Source organism: Pongo pygmaeus, chromosome Y (assembly GCF_028885625.2).
Source record: "Pongo pygmaeus isolate AG05252 chromosome Y, NHGRI_mPonPyg2-v2.0_pri, whole genome shotgun sequence".
Taxonomy (NCBI): Eukaryota; Metazoa; Chordata; class Mammalia; order Primates; family Hominidae; genus Pongo; species Pongo pygmaeus.
The window spans coordinates 27,991,807-28,010,351 of record NC_072397.2 but is presented as its reverse complement, the minus strand read 5'-3'; the positions used below and the strand labels follow the sequence as shown (position 1 = coordinate 28,010,351).

Here is an 18,545-nt window from a genome sequence, read left to right as displayed (position 1 = left end):
GTAAAATCCCTGAGCAAAGAGATACTATTTTATTCTGTTCACTCCTGCATCTGCAGTAGCTGGTAATCACAAGCACTCAGTAACTACTTCTTGAAAGAACGAACACCCTGAATGTCAAAACTGGCATTTCCTCCCATCCAATCCCTTGTATCTCAAACTTGACAGAAAGGAGTCCAAGTTTCTGGCCTGTTGATGTCTCCCTCCCTTTTCCACAGACTTGCTACTATTTATTTCTGTAGGTACTTTAAAAGATTTTGGGGTGGGTGTGACGCTAACAGTGATTGTGCTAAACCTGTGCATTCCAGAAGCCATTTTGAAACTACAGCCCAGACACATTCTCGTTTTTTAAAACTACACCATATATTTCAGTATGCATACTTATTTCAAGGGTGTTTTGGAGGCGATGCGTGTGCCTGTCGGTCTACGTGAGGGCGGTGCCTGCCTGGGACCAGCACACACGCACTGCGTACCCTGCGTCCTCTACCCACCCACAGCGTGGGGGACGCCGTCATCCCCCGCAGGCCTCCACCCTCCAGGGGGCGTGAGCGCTGCCACCCATTGGCTGAGGCCGATACCACGCGCCCCGATACCCGGCACAGGAGCCACCTCCCAGAGGCCCCCGGTCCACGCCTCAGTCGGCCTGCGCGCCTCAGCCTGGCGGTTCTACCTCCGAGGGTTCACCCGCCCTTGGTTTTCCTTACACCTTCGCCTTTGGCTCCTTTGACCACTCGAAGCCCCACAGCGGGTTCCAGCGGACTTCACCAGCGGACCCAGAAGTGGTGGGTGAAACACAGCCTCTGTTCCTCCTTGAGCCTGTGGGGAGCTGCTGCCTGCCGCCATCATGGTGAGTTGAAGGAAAGACCTGAGGGGCGAGGCCTGTGGGGTTTTCACCGGTGGGTGAAACCAGGCTGCGCCTTATCCTCGGTTTTCCTGTTTCGGGGCCACCCGCCTGGACGCATTAGGAGCCGTGACCCGCAGGGTGGGGCGAGGCGGCCTGGCAGCAGTGCGGCCCACACACACAGAGAGAGGCAGGCACAGAAGTGGCGGGACAGCGAGCATGGCGTGGGTCCCCAGGACGCGCTGCCTCACAGTTCGCTTGCAAGGGCCACAGCCTTCGTGCAGAACCCATTTCCTGCCCCAGGTTCTCTCCTGGTAGCGATTTGGGGTGTGGGTTCCCCACCCCCACGCGTCCCCACCTCCACTCCTAGGCGCCCTTTCCCCCTCCCCCACTCCCATGCGCCCCCACCCCGCCAACTTCATTTCTGACGCTCTCCCGGTGGCTCTGCAAGATGGCCGCGGGCCTGCTGAGGGACTTGGCTCCCTTCAATTGGGAGGGCCGGAACTTCTTCAGGAAGTGGTTCCCTCCTGGTGCTTGTACTGGGTGGGGTGGGTTGGTGGGGTTTGTGGGGGCCTGAGTGTGCTTGTACTGGGTGGGGTGGGTTGGTGGGGTTTGTGGGGGCCTGAAGGCATGGCCCACTAGCTGAGGGGGCTGGGTGGGAAGTGCCTCTGGTCCTTTCGCGGCTAGCGGCTGCTGGGGACTTGCTGATGGCGGCTCCCTCCTGCGGCGGCGACAGGCACAAAAGCTCACTCGACGCTATCTTTGTGGCAAGAGGTTGGCTTCAGTAGTTACCGTTGAGAATTTTAGAATTTTTAAACTCCAGGCACAATTTTTCCCTTCTAGATAAACCAGGAATCTTTGACAAAATGTCCAATTGGTAGATAATGTTGGGTGTGCATTCCTGCGAGTTTGGTAAATGCCCAGCGTTCGTTGAGCGCCGTCACAGATGTGGCTCTGAATACGCTGACCAAACACTGAGTCAAACACACGTGTTACATGCTCTGTGTGTGTGTGTCTGCATTGATAATTCTGTCTTTTCATTTTTAGAGATAAAAGGAGTTTTACACACGGTTTATATTACCATGTATAAACATTAAATATATATAAGCAACTATTATGTGTCATAAGTGTGCAACATGTTATCCATGCTAATAAAAAGTCACCTTGATTTATAAGTTACAATTATTTACAATAATACTTTTCATTTTTAGAGGTAAAGGGAAGAAATGCTTACAGTTTCATTAGGTTTTTTTCCTGATTATAAAAGTAGTATATTTACTCATTTGAAAACAATCACAGTAAGAAAATAGAAGTCCATCTTAATACCAACACATAAAACCACAGTTAAATTTTGATGCATGAATGCCCTTCCAGCTTATTTTTGTGCGTGTATTGCGATTGCATATAGATAGGCCAACTTTTACAAAAGTCACATAGTACTGCTTAATACTATTTTACAACTTGCAGCTTTCAGTTAATGTGGGCATTATTCTGAAGATAACTTTCAGTATATCATGTTAAAAATTATGCTGTTGTTTTACTGAATTCCCTTATGATGAATACTTTTTCAGTATTGAAACTATCATGGGCTGGGCGCCGTGGTTCACGCCTGTATTCCCAACACTTTGGGAGACTGAGGTGGGCAGATCACTGGAGGTCAGGATTTCGAGAACAGCCTGATTAACATGGTGAAACCCCATCGGTACTAAAAATACGAAAAATTAGCCAGGCATGGTGGCGTGCACTTGTAATCCCAGCTACTCGGGAGGCTGAGGCAGGAGAATCATTTGAACCTGGGAAGCAGGTTGCAGTGAGCTGAGATGGTGCCACTGCATTCCAGCCTAGGCAAGAAAGGGAGACTCAGTCTCAAAAAAAAAAAAAAAAAAAAAAAAATGCTGTGAATGTCGTTGTGTAAATTAATCTTGGCACACTTGTACTATTAATTCCTTGAGATGAATTGCTGTAAGTGGCATTGCTGGGTGGAAGTGCTTTGCCATTTCATAACAATTTTAAATTATGCTCCTCATTAGTATAGTGGTGAGTATCCCCCTATCAAATTATGATAGACCTTTTCCAAGGTACTCTTGGTAAAGCATGTGTCAGTATTTTCCCACTGATGGTGGGTAGAGTGATCTCTGTTCCACACCCTTTCTAATGAACGGTATTAGGATTTTTTACATTGTCAACCTAATAGCTGGATAATATTACACTATGTTGATGTGCACTTTTTTAAATCATCAATGAAGTTGATCATTGATCATTAGCTTTTTAAATTTCCTTTTTAATTTTATTTCCCTTATTGACTCATAAAAACTCTGTATTAATACTCGCAGTTGTCATACATAGTGGGAAAATACATATAGTAGTAACGATGAGGAGCCGTGGTGCCCTTACCTTATTCCTATTTTCAGTGGAGATGGCTGTAGTATTTCACTGTAAGCTTAACGATAGGGTAGAATTAGATTGATAGAAAATAAGAATCCTCTATTTCTATTTTACTTGGGTTTTTAAAAGATTGAAAAATGAATGCTGTATTTTATTAAATACTTTTTCAATGATGAATTAAAGTAGCGTATCCTGCGAATGGAGTATTCTTGCATTGCCAATATAAACTATATTCTTTACTACTGGAGTTTTGCATTTGTGTTGAGGAGAGGGTTGGACCATCTTGATGAGGCTTTGTTGCTTATATGCTGTTGACCTTTGTAAAATGCATTGAGAAGTACTTTTTTCCTCTTTGAAAATTGAAGAAAAGAGTTTAAATTTCTTAATCTCTTCTTCTGTGTCTTCTATCTTTACTTCAGGTTTCTGGTATCTGTGTGCACCTCTCTCTGAAACACCACATACACCCAAGTTGCCTGTTTCTTCACAAGTTGAAAAAACTCCCAGGGAAACTAAGCCAAATACCATTGGGTGTTCTTTTTCAAGATTGTTTGGGAAAAATTAAAATTTCTGTACAAGTTGACCATGTCGTTGATTTCAAAATTTATCCCTATAGAGTTTGTGCATAACATTCTTTTGTGACCACGGGCCACAACCCATTTTTCAGGTCTCAATATATATTTTTGCTTTTTCTTGCTTAGTTTTGCAAGGATTGTTTATTGCTTGAATTTCATCCTTCCCGCCCAGCACTCCCTGAGAATCTGCTCTTGGATTAACTTCTGATTTTCACGTCGTATTTTCTTAATTTTAGCATTCTCTTTGTTTGTTCCTCTTCCTATTGTTGTGAATGTAACTTTGATGACTGCAAATGATGGGCTTTTTCCTGGCCGGTTTATGTAAATATCAGTTTGCTTACATGTTCACATAGTAATTGCATTAGATAATACTGGCAAAGGAGCTGACGTCGCAGGAGTTTAATGATAATTTTTTCCAGCTTTTAGCTGTCTTTGTCACTTGATTGTCCGTCCGCATATAACAAGAAATGTGCTTGCTAGAAATTTGCAATGAGAGTTGTGTATATGATGGTCTTGAAGCTTACCCCTGTTTACTATTCCAACATTTCTCATTTCAAAATTCACCAACTCACTTGAAGGTATGATTAAGAAAATTACTTCTTTAAAGCAGTTTGTTGGCAGGATGCTATTGACGGTTATGATGGTACTTTCTTTAAAATTAAACTTCAGCTTATCCTAAGCATTCCTTTATATTTTTGACCATAGTTTAGAAATAAGCAAAGGCTATCTATTGATTGTGTTTTTTTTTTATATATATATATGTACATTATATAATTATGTATAAATACACACAGAGTCGGAATTGAACAATCCCTGCTAGTCAAGCCGTGGTAAAAATGAGGTACATTGCCAAAAATGAAGTACATGGCTTACTTTGTTAGCTTTGAGCGCCACCTGCTCGCTGAGGACTAGGACGTGATGGTGACTTGCTTAATTTAAAATGTTGCCACGCTGTTAAAGAGATTCAGTGAATTTTATATGTACGATTCCAGTTAAGCAGGCAGCCAGTTTGTAAGATCCAAGCTAAAGTCAAACTTCTTATAAAGTCAAATGCCTTTTTTCCTCTTTCCCAAACTGAGTATCCATTTTACTAATTATGTATAGAGTATGAGAATCAGAAGAGACACCCGAGGCCTTTTCCGGCCATTTTGTTTTCAAGCAAGGAAACTGAAACTGAGGTCATGAAAAGATTCACTTTCGTGAGCAATGGAAATCAGGTTCTTCCCAAACAAGAATTTTCCTCTTCAATTCTTGTGGCACTGTCACAAGGTTTCTTAACCAGACCCTTTGCAAATTTGGCACCAAATAATTCTTTATTGTAGGAGGCTGTCTTTGCATTGTAGGATGTGCAGTAGTATGCCTGGCCTTCAGCCCATCAGATTCCAGGAATACCTCTCAGTTGTGACAGCCAATCTCTAAACGTCGCTGAATGCCCCTGGGGCTCAAAAATCTTGCCCAGTTGAGAATCAGTGCATTTCCATAACCTGTCATGATCTGACGCAGGTTTCTGCCAGATGTTACATTTCTAAATTAAAATACATCCAAACACTGTGGTGCAGAGACAATACCGTAATATAGCTTGCTTATCAAAGAAAAACATATCCAAAGTTCATCCACAAATCAAGGGGGAGTTGAAAAGGAGAGAAAGAAACTACAAGAGTTTCAGAATTTCTTTTGTTTTGTTTTGTTTTATTCTGTTTGGGATTTCTGAATGAAGTGAGAAGGAATCGGTAAATTGTCTACAGGGAAGGGCAATCTAAGCAGGTTCCCAGTAGTTCAAGATAATGCAGCTTAATGTCATTTGGAAAAAACAATAATGGAAGACATTTTTAGAAAGGAAAAACTTTAAAAATAGTGTTGTAAATTTTTCTTCCACATCATTGTCATGAAATAACGCTGTTAAAGGAAAGAATTAGGAATGAGTTGCAAACCCAAAATAGCAGGTACAAGCACGAAAGAATAGAGAAATGCAGTAACCTCGGCTTTAGTTGATGTGACAATTTAGATTTCGTGTGTAGTAAAGCTGTGTAGACTCAGTAACTTCTAGCATCTAATTAGCGAAGCAGGAACCCACCTTTCTTCTTAACTTCTGTAACATTACTGTGTTGTTCAAAAAGATGTACAGTTTCTTTCGTCTTTTGTTTTCTTTCAGACAGGTGTATGTGTAATAGTTTTGTCTTTTGCAGCTGTTTGTACTTACCTTTTAAAGTCAACAGCACTTCATCAATGATTTTTAAGTTATTGATGTGTCATAGTTTCCTGATGTTTCAATTAGTTCTTAATTAAAATTTTTTTCAAAATAAGTCAGCTAAATAGTGAAGCCAAAAAAGAAACTTGAAAACAAATCGGCTGAAAAGAAATTCAAATAACAGGACACTAACTTACATTGGCATTACCACTTTTACCACTTTATACGTACAAAATGAATTCACAGATGTTATCTCATTTCATTCTCAAAGCAGTTTGCCCACACATACGCAGTTGGCAAATAGGTGGCTTTTAACCACTTACCTGTAAGTGACATAAACCTAGATCTCCTGACTAAATTAATTTTTGTTTCACTGTGCTATATTGTTTGTCCAACATATATATTAGTTACGAATACTACTTCAGAAAATTTTACCTTAACCTTAGAGTCAACAGTGGAAAGAATAAAGACAGTTCTGATCAGAATCTAGAAAATTAATGAGTTATATGTATGTGTTTTTTTATCTGAAAATAAAGATGGCATGATTTATATCTATCAGCCCACTGTGAAAATTAGAATTATCAGATGGACTGATTTCGTGTTACTCAGGAAGAAAAATGTTATTTCAAAAGACGCTTTGAACACCCTAGCGTTAGGGAAGAGGATTATAAGAAATTGGTTTAAAACATTGAGGCTTATTTTCTTTCTGGTGCGGCTTTTTTGTTTGTTTGTTTGTTTTGTTTTTGTAAGGTTTATCTTTAGTCTACTCAGTAAAGTGAAAAGTTGTTCATGAATATAGAACAGGATGATTTTAATAACTTTAACTTTTACAAATCTAAACTTTCTAGTTTGGGGTGTCTTTTTTAACTACTTCACAGAGTATTTTCACAAATACTGACTGAGTATTCTTCCACAGCATTATACAAGACTCGGTGATGAGCGGCAGTAGGTTTAAGAAAGTACTATATCCTTTGGTTAAAATTCCATGCTGATGTCCTCTGATTAGTTTAAATCCTGAGCCTGCACTGAGCTGCACTGGTGACTAATTGACAATGAAAGTAATTTATATAAAATATACTTAAAATACAAAAATGATATTTCACATTGTGTATGGGTTTTGCCTGCATATGTAATTATGATGTCTACTTTCCAAATTACAGTCTGCTGCAAATCCTGAGACTCCCAACTCAACCATCTGCAGAGAGGCCAGCACCCAGTCTTCATCAGCTGCCGCTAGCCAAGGCTGGGTCTTACCAGAAGGCAAAATCATGCCAAACACTGTTTTTGTTGGTGGAATTGATGATAGGGTATTGTATTCATACCTCATTTTTACCTTAAAATACATTATGAACAATGGGATTTGGGCCCTGTTACAAACTTAATGTGTTTTTGTACTTCATGGAGGTTTAGAATTGCTTTTAGGTTTGACCCATAGGTACTAAAAATACCTTTGACAAAGAGCTACTGGTCATTTTGGGGATAAATGGGGAAGAAATTTCCCCCTCATGGTAGTAAAATTGTAGTAAAGTTGAAATTTTTGAATGCTGAATTTTTACTCTGACGTTCAATTCTGTTCCATAGACGGATGAAGCTGAGATCAGAAGCTGCTTTGGTAGACACGGTTCAGTGAAAGAAGTGAAGATGATCACGAATCGAAGTGGTGTGTCCAAAGGGTGAGTAATTTTATCAAAAATATCTGAACTCTAGTCCCCTGTTCTATAGGTATGAGACAAGACTTCAAAACTGATATTCTGACCCTTGTATAAATGAAATTGTTGCGGTGTTAATTTCTTTCACGTAGGGGATAAAAGGTTATTACCAGTTCTTTTATTTAATCATTTTTCTAATGTTTGATTTGAAATGTCTGCAATTTTTATTTCATACAGATGAGTTAATCAGTTTTCTCACATAATTGTTTTTTTCATACGCTGCACCGCATCTTAAATTTTAACCACCTTGTCTTAGATAGTAAGTTAAATTCAGGTTCACAGATGTGAACTCTTTGTTAATCAATGAAGTTTTCACACTGCCCTAATCTAGCACATTTTGACATAGTTCTGCTTAAGAAAAAGTAGTATTTGTAGAGGATCTGTCATGTGCATGTTAGCAAATACTTATCATGGTATATTATTCAACTTTGGTCATGATCACTTCTGTATATAGAATAGTAGACGTTCTGAACCATGTACTGTATGATGGTGATTTTATGCTTCATTTATCTGCCTTTATAGCTATGGATTTGTTTCATTTGTTGATGACGTGGATGTCCAGAAGATAGTAGAAGTAAGTAGTCTAATAGAAAAATCTCTTATTTATCTTACTGATACGACGTTGAGTGTTAGTGATATACTCAGACTTGTGTAAAATTTGGAGAAAGCTAGACTTCCTGTTCAAAATCCAAACTCAGAGTAACCTCCCATAACTTGATAGATGCTGTTTATTTTTGACTGGACACCTAGGTTCACGAACTACAGACAGGAAGGGTTGGAGTCAGGGTGATGAAAAGTTTTTGATCAACTTTCACTTGATGCCTCTTGACACTGATTAGAGTGGCAAGGGTAAGTAAGGTAGCTTCATGATGACAAAATTTAATTTGGTGCGTAGTTGTCACTGATCGTCTATGATGATAGGCACTTTAGAAGACGTTAGGTGTTTACCCAAGTCTTGGAAGCTAAGACTTGAAAATGGATTCTAGTTTTGTTACTGTTCTCTTTTCAGTCACAGATACATCTCCAGGGTAAAAAGCTGAAGCTGGGCCCTGCAATCAGGAAACAAAAGTTCTGTGAGTAGGAAAAGAAATTGTTCTTTTTTGACCCGGGTAGCTTTTCAAATAACTAAAAGTAGGCTTTTTTCTTCTTGCTTTTCAAAAAGGTGCTCGTCATGTGCAGCCATGTCCTTTGGTATTTAATCCTCCTCCTCCACCACAGTTTCAGAACGTCTGGAGGAATCCAAACACTGAAACTTGCCTGCAGCCCCTAATCACGCTGAATCCTGTAACTCAGTACGTTCAGGTAAGAACTGCTTATGTTCCTGTTCTCTTGTTTATTGTAGTCATCCTTGCGTCTGTGGAATTGTATCTACACTTTCCATAGTAAGTGGCAATGGAATCCCTGTTTGAACAGTGTGAGTAATGGGAAATTTGTTACTTTTGTTAGAAATTTCTTATTCTTAGTGTTGGTTATTTGAGCTAAAAATCTTGCCAAGTATATATTGGCAAGGCTTTCTCTCAGAAATGACCTCTTTAGACACATGAACAAATCTCTTCCTATCTCTTCCTTTTTCACCCCATATAACTAGTTCCTAAAGTATTTGGAAGCCGCTCTCCTTATGTGTCTGCCTAATTTATTGTTCTCTAAGGTTAGGAGTTAACCCAGCTATTCTTTGCTTGCAATGCTTTCCAGATGCCTCGTCATATAAATTGCTGACTTCTGGATATATTCTGGTTCTGGGATGGGTAGATTTCTGATCTCTTTTACTCTATTTATAAATCCCGTGAGTTTCTGGCATGTCATTTCTCTGATGCTGGTTGCTTTGATATTTAAAGTGGGATTTGACATCCTCTGTCACTTAGTGGTGATAAATAAGGTTTATTTTGTTCTTCGTTCCTTTCATTTCTGTGTGTGTTTAAAAGACCTTTTCTTTGACGGAAAATAAAGTAACAAAATAGTAGTGAAATAGTTCTTCAGTGTCTCTCATTTGTTGATATTTTCCGTGTACTTGAAACGTGTAGGGTACACGTCGTCTTCTTTTTCCTTCTCGGAGCAGTGGCTAGAAGAAAAGCCCTACTTGTTTCTAGCATTTACGGTGAGCCATTACTGAATGTGGGTGTATTCATGAATGCTGCTACCTGTGTGTTTTTAATTAGTAAGTATTTATTGAAACGTCGAGGACATTATACTGTCTCTTTTCCATTTGTGGTGTATATACTGCCCTTACTTTTAGGAAATGAAGTACAGAGAAAGCCGTAACATCTGTCGAAGAACTACAGTATTACCCTATAGTATTGTCAAATACAAAACAGTCTGGAAGTATTTTGCCAAAGAAGGAGCGAATGTATTAACTTAACTTAGGTTGAAATCTGTCTTAATAGAGCCTTATCACCAGTGTAAGAAATAACTTCTGGGTGGGCATAAGTACGCAGTATAAATAAAGTAAACTTTGGCTGGTGCAATAGTCACTTCTTTTGTCATTTGTCTCTTCCTCCTCCCCACCCAAAGGGTAGCGCTTGACAGAGAATGTTTGTTTCTTCATGAAGTCAGTCATTCTTTTAGAATTCTACATTGCTGTGTATAGAAAAGTAATTACTATTTCAAAGTTTTTCGTATTTTTGTTATATTGGGAATGGTAATTCTTTCTAATTAAAAAAAAAATGTTTTACCGTATTAATCCATTCTTTCTGTAAACTTTATTTTCAGGCTTATCCTGCTTACCCAAATTCAGCAGGTCAGGTCATCACTGGATATCAGTTGCTTGTATATAATTATCAGGTAATTGAAGAGGGAGTAAAACGATTTACTTTCAGCTACTATTGAGGCCTCCCACTTGTTTATACAAATTGCCTGAATAGTTTGTCATTTTAAACTAGTGAAATGTACCTAAAATTTAAGAAAACACTTAGAATTAGCGTAATGAAGCCCTCTGTATCGTTTAGAAGTGATGAGAGAGTATTGTGACAGGAGGGTACTTAGCAATAACTTTTCTGTAGAACAATTTCTGAGATTTGTGTTTCCGTCTTTGTTTCAGCATGTATTTTGTTATGTTTGCTGTTGAGGGTACCTAGCGATAACTTTTCTGTAGAACAATTTCTGAGATTTGTGTTTCCGTCTTTGTTTCAGCATGTATTTTGTTCTGTTTGCTAAGAGCTGAAACATACAGACTGACTTTGCTGAATTTTATAGAGATACAGAGTGAAATAAAAGCTTTACCCAATTCTTAGAGCACGGAATTCCAGTTGTATTTTTATTTTAGCTTGCTGCTTCATGTTAGTAGTTCTCTGGGTGTCGTTTCAACGATACGACTATATCTGTGACCCATAATCATATGTGTGGTAACAAATTCAAAGAATTAATATCTTTGAGAGTTCCACAATGCCATTTCCAGAAAATTGGGGAAAAGGTGAGGTTTTGTATGTAGAAGTAACCACAAGAAACTTCAGGGATTAGAAACCTAAAGTACTTCTTTTTTGTATTCTGTTTCTTTTGTTCTGTTATCCAAGGAGCCAGCATGAGAAGTACTTCAATATTGTGTATCTCATGTGTTTTTGAAAATGTACAGGAATATTTGAATAATTTTGGTTTCCTTTTTTTTTGCTTGCTTTTTTTTTTTTTTTTTTTTTTTTTATCCCAAGATGCCACCACAGTGGCCTTTTGGGGAGCAAAGGAGTTATGCTGTACATCAGGTGAAGTGAATGCGCCAAACGTATACTCCCTGTTCTTCCTTGATTTTTTTCTATGTCATATATGCCTGTAAATTTTTTAAATCATTCTTTGTATTAAAGTGGCACGTTTTGTTACTTTCTTTTAACCCAATTATAAACTCCTATGGGAGCAACAGTGCCTTTTTCTCTCCCAGGTTTTTGCATGCTTAAGCAGTGGCTGGTCCACATAATGATAAGAATTCAGTTACTTTTTGATAGACTATACAATCCATGAAAGGTAGTATTAATGTGGCTTTAGAATGAGCATGTATCTGCCTGGAATCTGCCTCTGGCTTTACCCTCCGTAAGAAAAATCTGTTAAAGAGAAACAGAAATGTTTTGCTATTAATTACTCTTAAATAAGAATAGGAAGAAAAAAGAGTATTACCTCTAAATCAGCCGAACTGCTTTCCCCCCATATAACTAGTTCCGAAAATATTTGAAAGCAGCTGTCTTCATGTGTCTGCCTAGTTTATTCTTCTCTAAGGTTAGCAGTTCATCCAGCTATTCTTTACTTGCAATGATATCCAGATGCCTCCTCATGGAGATTGCTGACTTCTGGATATATTCTGGTTCTGGAATGGGTAGATTTCTAATGTGTTTTACTATATTTATAAATCCCGTGAGTGTCTGGCATGTAATTTCTCTGATCCTGGTTACCTTGATATGTAAAGTAGGATTTGACATACTCTGTCACTTACTGGCGATAAGTAACGTTTATTTTCTTTTTAGTTTGTTTTATTCATGTCTTAGTTTAAAAGACATTTTCTTTGATGGAAAATAAAGTAAGAAAATAGTGGTGAAATAGTTCTTCAGTGTCTCTCGTTTGTTGACATTTTCCATGTACTTGAAACAGGTAGGGTATACCTCTGCCTCTTTTTCGTCCTCTGAGCCATGGCTAGAAAAAAAGCCCTGTTTCTCACATTTACTGTGAGCCATTCTGTAATCTGGGTGTATTCATGTGTCATGCTGCGTATGTGTTTTCAGTCAGTAAGTATTTATTGAAACGTAGAAGACATTATACTGTCTCTTTTCCAGTTGCGGATTATATACTGCCCTTAGTTTTTTGAAATGAAGTACAGAAAAAGCCATAACGTTTGTAGGAGAACTTCATGATTCCCTATAATATTGTCAGATACGAAACCCTTTAGAAGTATTTTAACAAAGAAACAGCAAATGCATTAATTTAACTTACATTGAAGTCTGTCTTAATAGAGCCTTATCACCAGCGTAAAAAATAACTTCTGGGTGGGCATAAGTACACAGTATAAATAAGGTAAACCTGTCTGGCGAAATAGTCACTTCTTTTGTCATTTGTCTGTTCCCCCTCCCCACCCAAAGGGCAGCACTTGACAGACTCTTTCTTTCTTCATAAAATCAGTCACTCATTTAGAATTCTGCAACGCTGTATGTAGAAAAATAATGTTTTAAAACTATTTCATAGTTTTTTATATTGGGAATAGTATTTCTAATTAACAAAATGTTTTATCATATTCGTTCATTCTTACTGTAAACTTTATTTTTAGGCACATCCTACTTACCCAAATTCAGCAGTTCACGTCATCACTGGATATCATTTGCCTGTGTATAATTATCAGCTAATTTAAGAGGGAGTAAAATGATTTACTTTCAGATACTATTGAGCCCTTTTTTTGTACAAATTGCTTGAATAGTTTGCCATTTTAAAGTAGTGAAATGTACCTAAAATTTACGACAACACTTAGAATTAGTCTAGAATGAAGGCCTCTGTATTATTTAGAAGTAATTGCGTTACATTTTGACACGAATGTACTTAGCAAAAACTTTACTGTAGAACAGGTTTTTGAGATGTGGTGTCCCTTTCTATATTGTAGCATGTTTATTTTCATCTTGCTGTCAAATAGCTGAAACATCCAGACTGACTTTTATCAATTTTTTAGAAAGACAGAGTGAAATAAAATTACTACCCACCTTTTAGAGCACAGAATTTGAATTATATTTGTATTTTAGCTGGCTGCTTCACATTAGTCGTCCTCTGGGTCTCTTTTCATAGCTGTGACTGTATATATGACCCATAATCATATCTATGGTAATCAATTCCAAGAACTAATATCCTTGAGATTTCCACAATACCAACCCCAGAAAATTGGGAAAAAGTTGAGGTTTTACATACAGAGGTAACATCAAAAACGTCAGGGATTAGAAACCTAAAGTAATTCTTTTTTCCGTTCTGTTTCTTTTATTAGAAGAACAAATTAAAGGAGCCAGCATATGTTCTTCAATATTGTGTATCTTAAGTGTTTTTGAAAATGTGAAGGAATATTTGAATGATTTTTGTTTCCTGTCTCTACTAAAAGTACAAAAAATTTTGCCAGGCGTGGTGGCGCACACTTGTAATCCCAGCTACTCGGGAGGCTGAGGCAGCAGAATCACTTGATCTTGGGATGCAGATTGCTGTGAGGTGGGATTGTGCCACTGCACTCCAGCCTAGGCTGCAAAGAGAGACTCAGTCTCAAAAAAAAAAAAAGATGCTATGAATATCTTTGTGTAAATATCTTGGCACGCTTGTACTATTAATTTCTTGAGATGAATTGCTATGAATATCTTTGTGTAAATATCTTGGCACGCTTGTACTATTAATTTCTTGAGATGAATTGCTATCAGTGGAATTGCTAGGTGAAAGCACTTTGCCCCTTTTATAACAATTTTATAACTAATTCTCCTTTTTAGTATACTGGTGAGTATCCCCGCTTATCAAATTATGATACACCTTTTCCATAGTACTCTTGGTAAATCACGTATTAGTGTTTTCTCACTGATGGTGTGTAGAATGCTGTCTTTTCCACACCCATTCCAGTGAAAGTTATTAGTATTTTTTAAATTGTCAGCCTAATAGCCGGAAAATACTACATTATGTTGATGGGCACTTTTTAAAATCATCGTTGAAGTTGATCATTGATGTTTAGCTTTTTAAATTACCTTCTTAATTTTATTTTTCTTACTGATTCATAAAAAGCTTTTTGTTAGTATTCACTATTCTAATACTAATAGTATTCACTATTAGTTATACATAGTGGAAAAAACATATAGGAGTGATAAGGAGGTGACCTGGTGCCCTTACCTTATCCCTAATTTCAATTGAGTTGACTCAACTAGTTCACTTGTAAGCTTGATGATAGGGTAGAATGAGATTGATCGAAAAGAAGATTCCTCTTTCTCTGAAATTTGACTTGGGGTTTTAAAAAATTTAAAAATGAGTGCTGTATTTTATCAATTGATTTTCAGTGGTGAATTAAAGTAATGTATCCTGCAAATGGAGTATTCTTGCATTCCCAATATAAACTTAGACTCTTTATATACGGCTGGAATTTCCCATTTGTGTTGAGGGCAGGGATGGATCATCTGGATGAGGCTTTGTTACTTATATGCTTTTAGCTTTGTAAAATGCGTTGAGAAATACTTTCTTCCTCTTTGAAAACAGTTTCTGCATAGCACTCTTTTATTATCTGTGGCCACAACCCATTTTTCAGGTCTCATATATACTTTTGCTTTCTTGTGTTTTCTCGCTTTGTTTTGCCAGGATTGTTTGTTGCTCGAATTTCATCCTCCCCACGCACCACTCCCCGAGAATCTGCTCTTGGATTTACTTAAGGTTTTCATTCTGATTTTCACGTCATATTTTCTTAATTTTATCACTCTCTTTATTTGCTCCTCTTCCTATTGCTGTGAATGTAACTTTGCTGACTACAGATGATAGGCTTTTTCCTGATCAGTTTATGTAAATATTTATTCCTATAGAAAAATAATATATATAATATAAATTTATTCCTATAGAGATTGCACGTAGCATTCTTTTGTAACCGCTGGCCACGACTCATTTTTCAGGTCTCGTATATATTTTTGCTTTTTCTTGCATAGTTTTGCAAGGATTGCGTATTGCTTGAATTTCATCCTTCCCACGCAGCACTCCCCAAGAATCTGCTGCTGCATTAACTTCTGATTTTCCCGTCATATTTTCTTAATTTTAGCATTGTCTTTATTTGCTCCTCTTCCTGTTGCTGTGAATGTAACTTTGATGACTACAAATTCTAGCCTTTTTCCTGGCCAGCTTATGTAAATATCAATTTGCTTACATGTTCACTTAGTAATTGCATTAGATAATACTGGCAAAGGAGCTGACATCGCTGGAGTTTAATGATAATTTTCTCCAGCTTTTAGCTGTCTTTGTCACTTGATTGTCTGCATATAACAAGGAATACGCTTGCTAGAAATCACAGTGAGAGTTGTGTATATGATGGTTTTGAAGCTCACCCGTTTACTATTCCAACATTTCTCACTTCAGAATTCACCAACTCACTTGAAGGTATGATTAAGAAAATTACTTCTTTAATGCAGTTGGTTTGCGGGATGCTATTGACAGTTACGATGGTACTTTCTTTAAAATTAAACTTTAGCTTATCCTAAGCATTCCTTTATATTTTTGGCCATAGTTTAGAAAAAACCAAAGGCTATCTATTGATTGTGGATTTATATATATACATATATATATACACATATAAAATATTTATATATAAATAAATATATTATATATAAAAATAGATGTAGAAAATATTTATATATAACATTTATGTAAAATATATATAACATTTATATAATATTTATATATATAACATTTATATAATATATAATTATAGATATATATATAATATTTATATACACATAATATTTGTATAGATATATAATATTTATATAGATATATATACCTTACATAATTATGTATAAATACACACAGAGTCGGAATTGAACAATCCCTGCTAGTCAAGCCATGGTAAAAATGAGGTACATTGCAAAAAATGAAGTACGTGGCTTACTTTGTTAGCTTTGAGCGCCACCTGCTCGCTGAGGACTAGGACGTGATGGTGACTTGCTTAATTTAAAATGTTAGCACGCTGTTAAAGAGATTCAGTGAATTTTATATGTACGATTCCAGTTAAGCAGGCAGCCAGTTTGTAAGATCCAAGCTAAAGTCAAACTTCTTATAAAACCAAATGCCTTTTTTCCTCTTTACCAAACTAAGTATCCATTTTACTATTTGTGAATAGAGTATGAGAATCAGAAGAGACACCCGAGGCCTTTTCCGGCCATTTCGTTTTCAAGCAAGGAAACTGAAACTGAGGTCATGAAAAGATTCACTTTCGTGAGCAATGGAAATCAGGTTCTTCCCAAACAAGAATTTTCCTCTTCAGTTCTTGTGTCACTGTCACAAGGTTTCTTAACCAGACCCTTTGCAAATTTGGCACCAAATAATTCTTTATTGTAGGAGGCTGTCTTTGCATTGTAGGATGTGCAGTAGTATGCCTGGCCTTCAGCCCATCAGATTCCAGGAATACATCTCAGTTGTGACAGCCAATCTCTAAACGTCGCTGAATGCCCCTGGGGATCAAAAATCTTGCCCAGTTGAGAATCAGTGCATTTCCATAACCTGTCATGATCTGACGCAGGTTTCTGCCAGATGTTACATTTCTAAATTAAAATACATCCAAACACTGTGGTGCAGAGACAATACCGTAATATAGCTTGCTTATCAAAGAAAAACATATCCAAAGTTCATCCACAAATCAAGGGGGAGTTGAAAAGGAGAGAAACTACAAGAGTTTCAGAATTTCTTTTGTTTTGTTTTATTTTATTCTGTTTGGGATTTCTGAATGAAGTGAGAAGGAATCGGTAAATTGTCTATAGGGAAGGGCAATCTAAGCAGGTTCCCAGTAGTTCAAGATAATGCAGCTTAATGTCATTTGGAAAAAACAATAATGGAAGACATTTTTAGAAAGGAAAAACTTTAAAAATAGTGTTGTAAATTTTTCTTCCACATCACTGTCATGAAATAACGCTGTTAAAGAATTAGGAATGAGTTGCAAACCCAAAATAGCAGGTACAAGCACGAAAGAATAGAGAAATGCAGTAACCTCGGCTTTAGTTGATGTGACAATTTAGATTTCGTGTGTAGTAAAGCTGCGTAGAATCAGTAACTTCTAGCATCTAATTAGACTCAGTAACTTCTAGCATCTAATTACCAAAGCAGGAACCCACTTTTCTTATTAACTTTGATAACATTATTGTGTTGTTCAAAAAGATACACAGTTTCTTTCGTCTTTTGTTTTCTTTCAGACTGGTGTATGTGTAATAGTTTTGTCTTTTGCAGCTTTTTGTACTTACCTTTTAAAGTCAGCAGCACTTCATCAATGATTTTTAAGTTAATGATGTGTCATAGTTTCCTGATGTTGTTTCAATTAGTTCTTAATTAAAATTTTTTTCAAAATAAGTCAGCTAAATAGTGAAGCCAAAAAAGAAACTTGAAAACAAATCGGCTGAAAATAAATTCAAATAACAGGACACTAACTTACATTGGCATTACCACTGTTACCACTTTATACATACAAAATGAATTCACAGAGGTTATCTCATTTCATTCTCAAAGCAGTTTGCCCACAGATACATAGCTGGTAAGTAAGTAGGTGGCTTATAACCACTTACCTGTAAGGGACATAAACCTAGATCTCCTGACTAAATTAATTTTTGTTTCACTGTGCTATATTGTTTGTCCAACATATATATTAGTTATGAATACTACTTCAGAAAATTTTACATTAACCTTAGAGTCAACAGTGGAAAGAATAAAGACAGTTCTGATCAGAATCTAGAAAATGAATGAGTTATATGTATGTGTTTTTTTAATCTGAAAATAAAGATGGTATGATTTATATCTATCAGCCCACTTTGAAAACTAGAATTATCAGTCGGACTGATTTCGTGTTACTCAGGAAGAAAAGTGTTATTTCAAAAGATGCTTTGAACACCCTAGCGTTAGCGAAGAGGATTATAAGAAATTGATTTAACACATTGAGGCTTATTTTCTTTTTGGTGCGGGGTCTTTTTTTTTTTTTTAAGGTTTATCTTCAGTATACTCAGTAAAGTGAAAAGTTGTTTATGAATGTAGAACAGGATGATTTTTTAAAAAATTTGTTCATTCATTTATTTATTATTATTATACTTTAGGTTTTAGGGTACATGTGCGCAATGTGCAGGTTAGTTACATATGTATACTTGTGCCATGCTGGTGCGCTGCACCCACTAACTCGTCATCTAGCATTAGGTATATCTCCCAAT

The 18,545-nt window shown here is 37.1% G+C and overlaps 1 protein-coding gene across 2 annotated transcripts in view; it reads left to right on the top strand.

Annotated features, from left to right (window-relative positions):
- The first annotated feature begins 633 nt into the window (after window positions 1–633).
- The window catches only part of LOC129025944 (deleted in azoospermia protein 1-like), a 72,602-nt gene continuing 54,690 nt past the window's right edge, over window positions 634–18,545 (top strand). Inside the window, exons 1-6 of one of the 2 annotated variants that reach the window (XM_054473489.2) lie at window positions 634–844; window positions 7,144–7,290; window positions 7,565–7,656; window positions 8,215–8,266; window positions 8,702–8,765; window positions 8,855–8,994. In XM_054473489.2, coding sequence (XP_054329464.1) covers window positions 842–844; window positions 7,144–7,290; window positions 7,565–7,656; window positions 8,215–8,266; window positions 8,702–8,765; window positions 8,855–8,994 — 498 coding nt within the window. In that variant the 5' untranslated portion in view covers window positions 634–841. The remainder of the gene's footprint in view (window positions 845–7,143; window positions 7,291–7,564; window positions 7,657–8,214; window positions 8,267–8,701; window positions 8,766–8,854; window positions 8,995–18,545) is intronic. The other variant, XM_054473488.2, reaches the window with a different exon arrangement.